This window comes from Lactuca serriola, chromosome 4 (assembly GCF_051521515.1).
Source record: "Lactuca serriola cultivar US96UC23 chromosome 4, Lser_US96UC23_V15, whole genome shotgun sequence".
Lineage (NCBI taxonomy): Eukaryota > Viridiplantae > Streptophyta > Magnoliopsida > Asterales > Asteraceae > Lactuca > Lactuca serriola.
This window is the reverse complement of record NC_136411.1, coordinates 302,694,972-302,704,080: the sequence shown is the minus strand read 5'-3', so window position 1 is coordinate 302,704,080 and position 9,109 is coordinate 302,694,972. Positions and strand designations below refer to the sequence as shown.

Genomic DNA, 9,109 nt, shown 5'->3' with positions numbered 1-9,109 from the left:
ATGGCGTCTTCTTCAACTTCATCCATTCACAAGATCTTTAAGTATGATGTATTTTTGAGTTTCAGGGGCGAAGACACTCGTACGAACTTCGTTGACCATCTTTATCATGCTCTTAAGCAAAAAGGCATTCATACTTACAAGGATGACGAAGAAATCAAAAAAGGGGAAAACATCAGTGATGAGCTCATCGGATCCATTGAAGACTCCAAATTCTACATCATTGTTTTCTCCAAGAGATATGCCTCTTCATCTTGGTGCTTGAATGAACTTGTTAAGATAATGGAGTGTCAGAAGACGAACGAGCATACCGCTTACCCTGTTTTCTATGATGTGGAGCCTTCGGAAGTCCGCAAACAAGAGGGGGCAGTGGCAGACGCCTTTGACAACCTTAAAAATAAAGAGGCTGCTGGAATATGGAGAGAGGCTCTCAAAGAAGCAGCGGATCTGGCTGGGTGGGAGTTGAAGAACACTGCTGACGGGTAATTCCTTCATTAGATCTCTGCAATATTTTGAATCTTTTTGATCTAGTGTATAACCTGGAGTCCTGGATATAAATGGCTCGTATATGGCATCTTAGATTGTCAAATTTTAATACGTTATTTTTCATATGTTAATTATAGATCTGAAAATGACTGGTCATATGGGATTTTTGAGTAAGCTAACTGAATCTTCTTTAAAATGTAGGCATGAAGCTAAATTCATCCGAAAAATAGTTGAGGTGGTTTCACTAGAGTTACGTTCCATTAGTTTCAACATTGATGAAAAGCTAGTCGGAATGGAGACCCGGATCAAAGATCTTGTACCATCCTTAGAGATTGGTTGTGACGATGTGCGCATGATCGGGATCAAGGGCATGGGAGGTGGTGGAAAGACAACTTTAGCAAGAGCTGTTTTTGATCACATATCCTTTCATTTTGAAGGTACAAGCTTCGTTGAAAATGTCAGGGAAAAAGATTCTTTGTCCGGTTTAACGCAGTTACAAAATCAAGTCCTTTCAGATGTCTTAAATGATAAAGACATCAAAGTAAGTGGTGTTTATGAAGGGAAACACATGATGAAGAGGAGGATGCCAAATAGGAAGGGTCTTGTTGTTCTAGATGATGTTGATCATATAAACCAACTTGAGGCGTTAGCAGGTGATCCTAACTGGTTTAAGGCGGGAAGTGTAATTATCATTACAACAAGAGATGAGCAAGTGCTGGTAGCGCACCGAGTGAAGTTCATTCATGATGTCAATCTGCTATCATATGAGGAGGCAATTTGCCTCTTCAGTAGGTTTGCATTTGGGAGAGATATTCCAATTCAAGGGTATGAAGAGCTATCAAGACAAGTTGTACATTACGCGGCTGGTCTTCCCTTGACGATTAAGGTTTTGGGTTCGTTTCTTTGTGGAAAAGATGAGCTTGAATGGATAGATGCCCTAGAAAGACTAAAAACGATTCCGGAAACACAAACTTTGAAAAAGTTGGAAATAAGCTATATATCTCTAGAGGAGGATTACAAGGAAATGTTTCTAGATGTTGCATGCTTCATGAAAGGTTGTCCGAAAGATATTGCAATCAAAGCGCTTGAATGTTGTGGGTTTCATGCTAGAAATGGTTTAAGAGTTCTTCAGCAAAAATCTCTTATAACTATTTATAAGAACTATGATTATGATCACCTAGGCATGCATGACCATATTGAAGAAATGGGCAGGAATATTGTTCGTCGTGGGCACCCGGATGAGCCTCACAATCATACCCGATTGTGGATTAAAGATGAAATTGAAGAGATATTAGCTAATGATTTGGTAAGGATAATGTGTACTTATATTTGGTAAAAAAAAACAACAACACATTTATAGTTATTATGACACAAGTTTCATGGTGACTTCTTTTGGATTGCAGGGTACTAAAGCAACAAGATGTATACAATTCTTCTCTATGAGTTTCAATACTCATTTTTCTATAAAAGGTCTGAGAAAGATGAAGGAACTTAGATTTCTTTTTGTTGATGGACATTATTCCTGTGATTTGGAGTTTAGTATGGCCGGCTCAGGCTTCCCAAATGCTCTACGATATGTGGTTTGGACCAATTACCCTTTTAGTTCTTTACCCACAACGTTTCAAGCAAATAATCTTGCTGCACTTCAAATGCATGAGAGCAGAATTGTACAACTTTGGGAAGGTGGAGAAAGTAAGGTAAAATTATGGTTGATCGATTGATCTGTATGGTTCATTATATAATGTTATACATACATTATTTTGTTATTACACCAATATTCATTTTGTTTTTTTTAGGTCTTTAAGAAGCTCAGATTTCTTGACCTCAGTTATTCAATGTTGAGTACCATTGACCTTGGGCTTACTCCAAATCTCGAGACGTTGACTCTTCATCAATGCAATGATTTAATAGAATTTCATATGACCGCTGGATGTTTAAAGCTCACCTCTGTCGACATTAAAGGTTCAAGGTTGAGTGCCCTTGACCTTCGGCTGGCTCCAAATCTTGAAAAGTTGCTTCTTTATGAATGCAATGATTTGGAAAAACTTCACGTGGCCAATGAATGTCAAAAGCTCACCAAACTCAAAATTAGTCATTCAAAATTGAGGACCCTTGACCTTGGGATGACTCCAAATCTCAAGAAGTTACATCTCAATGACTGTCATAAATTGGTAGAACTTCACACTCCCATTGGATGTCTAAACAAGCTTGTCCATGTAGACTTAAGTGGTTGTTTGAGTTTTAGCTCTTTTTTCTTTCACAAATATGAATATACTTCTTGTAGTGTGGATGAATCACTTGAGGTTGGTCCTTCAGCTGAATTACAGCTGATTGCAGAGACCATAGAAAGATGCCCGCTTCACCCTGACAATAACTTACCAAAGTTTCGGTTTAAGTGTTTTTATGAAGAATATCGAACCTCATTTACTAGAAATCTTGAGATGCTTCTTTCTGTAGGTATATGTGCTTGCACAAACCTTGAGACATTTTCACAAAGCATTTGGGGGTTACGACATTTAAGAAAGCTTGAACTCAAAGGCAGTTTTCTAGAGACGGTCAAGGATCTTGATCAGTTAGATTGTCTGGAGGAGCTAATTTTGTCATCTACAACAATTAAACATCTTCCAGATAGCATTTGTATGTTGAAACATTTGAAATCTCTTCAACTTATAGATTGTCTGCTACTTGAGAGGTTACCTGAGGATCTTGACCGATTAGAATGTTTAGAGGACCTAACTTTGTCATCTACAACAATTAAACATCTTCCGGATAGCATTTGTATGTTGAAACATCTGGAATCTCTCAGACTTGAATTCTGTTGGCTTCTTGAAAAGTTACCTGAGGGTATTGGCGAATTAGAAAGTTTAGGGATGCTCACTTTGTCATCTGCGAAGATTAAGCATCTACCCGACAGCATTTGTATGTTGAAACGTTTAACTTTTCTCAAACTTGATAATTGTTTCTTTCTTGAAAAGTTACCTGAGGAACTTGGACGTTTAGAACATTTAGAATACTTACATGTACGAGGTACAAGCATAATTCATCTTCCACAGAGCATTCTTTTGGTAAAAGGTCTGTGGTTCATCGGGTCGAGGGAGCTTCTTGAGTCGTGTGGGTTTACATCAGAGATACATGGCTCATTATCTGACTGCTACGTACAGCTGTCAACAGGAGAAGTGTCCAGGGATAAATTTTTTGAAGCATTATTCTTTTGTAACAGGTACTTTCTGTGTTCTTTATTGATCATGTCACACTGATTTAAATAATAAAATTGATATGACGGTAACTAAATTTCACCCACAAATCAAAATTAATAATTAAAAGAAAATAAAGTACTATACATGTAGACAATGTTCGTCTTAATTTGTTCTCTTCTCTTGACTTTTTCTCTTAAAAAGCTAAATTCAATGATTTTTGCAGAAAAAAGACGCTGAAAACGTTGATTAAGCTAAATTTCAAGGGACTTTGTGGTGGGGATTCCTGTTGATTGAAGCATTGTTACTAGTTGAAATCAATGTGAGACTTCTTCAAAAGAAGAAACACATAGTGCACAATGAGAATGAGTTGGAAGTGATCTCCATTAGAACCATGGCTCAAGAGATGTTAGGTTGGGACTTTCCAAATGTCATTTGAACTGCAAGATTTTGATAATAAATTCGTTCCATTCTTTATTTAATGGAAAAATCAAAAATTGATCGTAGGTCTTGTTTGTAACTTTGTTTTTAGACTTAAAGCTTAATGCTTTGTATTTTGAAATATTATTTTAGCTTACCACTCTGATTTTTCATGGATCAACCCAAACCGTATCCTGATTAACAATAAGATTGTAGTTTTGAAAGTTATGAATAATCTCATATGTGTGTTGATTGCAACCTTAATTGTTTGTGAATAGAGTTTTGATAGGTTTCAGGTTAAAAGTTGCCATACAATCTGTAGAAAGTTGTTACAATAGGAAAAATGTTCTGCTATGTAGAGTGCACATAATGCAGGCACCCACAACATGATGATTTTGAGAAGCTCTGGAGGCCCAAAAAAGTCATTTCACAAAGAACTATTGTACTTTCTCTGTTTTCAAGCTGAATTGACATGGTGGTCTTTTTGGTCTTGTTGTAGATGGTAATAATTATTTTTTAGCCAAAAACCCAAAAATTAAGTTAAGTGGTCAGTCTCTCGACTTTGGAAAAGGTTGATATGATGGGTCTCTACTCTCTACTAATCCAGTGACTTATAATAGAAAAAGGAAATTTTCCACATTAACTTTCTTCATGTTATTTTATAGAGGGACAAGTTTATTGTTGTGTGTATGCTGCTAATAGAATTGGACATGAAACATAACACACTTTTCTTTATGAACTAAATTTTTTTTTTGGAACTAATCATGGGTAGTGATGGTATGTTAACTTTGTTTTTTTCTTGTTCCCATGTTGAAATCTATCTAGTGTTCCATTTGCTATATCAATCAAAGTATAATGTTCTAATAAGAAAAAATTTGAATATTGAAAGTACATTGCTACATTTGGTAGATTTTCAAAGTATTATGCTGTAATAAGAAAATTTTGAAAGTGCATTGCTATAACTGGTAGGAGTTTTACTTATTAGAACCCTATAGTTTGAAAAGGCACTTAAACACATATTAATTCAATCCTTTTAATATCAAGAGTGGATTAAATTCTAAAATCTAGGCGTAAAAAAACAGCTTTTAAACAGGTTTAATAAGAGGTCTTAACAACCATTGATGCTTGTTCCTTTTGATTTTGGTCCTCCATATACAATGTAAATGAAATCACTAATAGCTGCAAAATGAAATATAGAAAGTTTCAACTAGGAGCACCACTAAACACCCACACCCTATTTTCTCTATTCGGACATTGGAGGAGATTATATCTCAACACGCGTACCTTATTTCAGTCTGCCCTAGAAAGGGTAAACGATAGAAATAGAGAAAAAGATCATCAGTATTAAGACAAATTACCTAATTAGTCAACAGGCGGAATGAATCGTTAGGGGAGGGTTCATACCCATCTAACGTCTCAATCGAATTATGTCCCTTGCGGCCCCTGTGAAATCAAAAGCGTTACAAACACTGAATAAAGAACTAGGAAGAATCACAACACATAATGCTTCAAGCTTACCTCCCAAATTCGGCCATTAACCCCGTGTAAAACCATATATTTTGATTCGAGAGAGAGTTGAGGTTTTGAACATGAAATTAAATTTAAAGAGTAGAGAGATATTTAGCCATTGCGCGTAAAATAGATCATCAGATTATATAGACTTAAAGGGTGTTTAGCAAAGCTTATTTATTTAAAAAGCTTCCAACTTTTTGACTTATTAAACCCCTTAGGGAGAACATTGTATTAACACCAATATACATGAATTACAATATGTTACAAAAGAGACCCCTATATTTACATAAATGAATAAAAAGAGATATAAGTATAAGATTAAATTACAGAAATGGTCCTTGTGTTTTTGTCAAATTCTCAGTTTTTGTCCCTAAGTTTAAAATTTGATCGGTTACATCCTTATGGTTTGTGGAAATTAAACTGTAGGTCTTTGGTCCATATAAAAAGACCAAATTACCCTTTCTTTCTTTTTTCTTTTACTTTTACTTATATATATATATATATATATATATATATATATATATATATATATATATATATATATATATATATATATATATACTAGTAGGGTACCCGCGCGATGCGGCGGCGCCAGCTAGTTCCTTTCGGTAGATAGTTTTCATACGGCGATTAATTTCTTTTTCGTGTCAAATAGTTCGTTTAAGCATTCTGATGGATTGCTTATTCGACGATTAGTTTTCTTCTGGTATGATGTTTTAGGATAAAGGAAAAGTGTTGGTAGTTATTTACCTAAAACTACTACTTTGTAGTTCACAGAGTTCTAATAATTATGACTAATCTATAAGTACTAATAGAGATCTAAGTTGTAGTGTTTCTAGCTTTATATAATGAAAAATGGTTAGTAAGTTATGAAATTTCCTATGAAATTTGTAGACATGTCTCTACCTTTTGTTTTTTTGTTTCTTGTTTATTTTAATCAATAAATCTAATTTACTCCTAAGCTAAGACGTAATTCTATCAGTATGTTCACGACGGGACATGAACCCTGACCTCAATGAGAGAAGACACCACTTGCTACCGCTAGGCAAAAAGTTTTTTAAATTTCTTCTTGAAAACCTAGTATACTCATTAGTTTCTTTTTAGACTAATTACTCTATTTTTTTTATTCCTTTTATCTACTTTAAATATAATATAACAAATGAAAATATGTTAAGTAACGACATCCTACAAACAAAATTTTAATATTAAGTAACTAAATGCTACAAACAAAATATTAATATGTTAAAAATATATAACTTTTAAATAATTTTTTATGCTTTTTACCCAACAATATATAAAAGTTAAAAAAATCTTTAACATCTTATTCATGAATAATCTAAGAGTCGAAAACTATAAATCAAAATTATGACTAATATATAGATATTATAACTAATATTTTAAACTTTCTTTAAACAACCTAACACCTATATTATATCCGGTGGTCCAATATTTTATTAAAGTTTGTGAAAAATAAAACTTTATTTTTTTAAATGGTTAATTGATATATTGTTAATCTTTTGAAAAAAAATTAAATTGATATTTTTATCTATTCATTTAACTTTCGTTTTCATATGCCGTTGAAACAAATGTTTATTTATATATAAACAGATCTAAACTTACTATGTTAAAATGGCCAAGTTATAATCAAAATATTAAAAATTTCATATTATTCTAAAAAATCATAAATCATGGATGATTTTTGGATTTACCTAAATATAAAATAATGTTTTTTTGATTATTGATACTTTTTACTTTGTATCATATCTCATCTTACACTATATTATAATAACTATTTTTTTATGGGCTATATTATTTTAGATCAAACTAATTAATAACACAATAATAAAACTGGTTTACAAGAATGAGCATAAATGTTCTCTTTCTCTCAATCATCTTCATCTGCTGTTTTTTTCTATATCATTCTTTCTACTTTCTTAATTAACTTGTGTAAAATATAAAACAAAAGATAAATTTTAATCATATATTGACAATCAAGCAAAAGATAATCTATGAACATAGTTGGACATTTGTTGTTGGGTCATAAACACCATTTCATGGCATTTCATAATACCATTCCAATTTACTGGATTTCATTCTACCATTCAACTCAACCAAATAATTTGAAAGCATTTCATTGATTATAATTTTAAGAAACGAAATAATATATTAATCATGTTAGTTTTAAAGTATTAAATTAACTTTTTAAATTGTCTTGTATCAAAATTATTCAATATATTTTTTTAGTTAACTTTTAATCATTTTAATTTATTAAAGTAAACTAACATTAAAAATATTTGAAATCGTTAGTATTTTAAAGATATTCATAATATTTGTTGAATAATATTATTTTTAAAACAAAATATATATTCTATTTAACAGAGAAGTAAAAAAAAAAAAAAAATACGTCTTTATCATACATATACCCTCCTAAATATGGGAAAATGACTTATTAAGGTAACTAACTATTTTAATTGTCCATATATAGGTAATGTTCTTTTTTTTGTACACATTAAGGTAACTAACTTGTTTTGTTTGTTCACATTTAGGTAATATGACCGGCTATCACCTGTTTTTGCTTATGTGGCATCCACCTGGCATTACGTGGCATGGTGCATATATGGGAAAATGACTTATTAAGGTAACTAACTATTTAAATTGTCCATATATAGGTAATGTTCTTTTTTTTATACACATTAAGGTAACTAACTTGTTTTGTTTGTTCACATTTAGGTAATATGACCGACTATCACATGTTTTTGCTTATGTGACATCCACCTGGCATATGACTTGAATACGTTACACCTACGTGGCATGGTGCATATTTTGTCTTCATTCGATTACACTATAACTGTGTCATACGATTCCACCCCTAATTCTAAACCCTAGATCGATCGATGATGGCTTCTTCTTCCTCATCTTATTCTTCAAAATGACAAGATGAATTTCAAGCTGATTATCGATTGCGGTTTACCATCTCGTGTGAAGATTTCAAGAACTCCTGCAACATATTCAACAATATTGATTTACCATCGAGTTTTAACGAACTCTAAATTTTCTTCCATGGTTGTCAGGAGTTCTTGAAATCTTCACACGAGATGGTAAACCGCAATCACATGGATGATCAGCTTGAAATTCATCTTGTTGTTTTGAAGAATAAGATGAGGAAGAAGAAACAAAACAAGTCATATGTCAGGTGGATGCCACGTAGGTGTAACGTATTCAAGTCATATGCCAGGTGGATGTCACATAAGCAAAAACATGTGATAGTCGGTCATATTACCTAAATGTGAACAAACAAAACAAGTTAGTAACCTTAATGTGTATAAAAAAAAAGAACATTACCTATATATGGACAATTGAAATAGTTAGTTACCTTAATAAGTCATTTTCCCATATATGCACCATGCCACGTAATGCCAGGTGGATGCCACATAAGCAAAAACAGGTGATAGCCGGTCATATTACCTAAATGTGAACAAACAAAACAAGTTAGTTACCTT

General features: G+C 32.7%; 1 protein-coding gene across 1 annotated transcript; it reads left to right on the top strand.

Annotated features, from left to right (window-relative positions):
• LOC145097229 (TMV resistance protein N-like) lies at positions 1-4,278 on the top strand. The gene is made up of 5 exons (XM_079034756.1): positions 1-479; positions 685-1,789; positions 1,887-2,180; positions 2,280-3,703; positions 3,904-4,278. Exons 1-5 carry the CDS (start codon positions 1-3, stop codon positions 3,968-3,970), a joined length of 3,369 nt encoding a protein of 1,122 aa, XP_078890882.1. The 3' UTR covers positions 3,971-4,278.
• Positions 4,279-9,109: the final 4,831 nt, after the last annotated feature.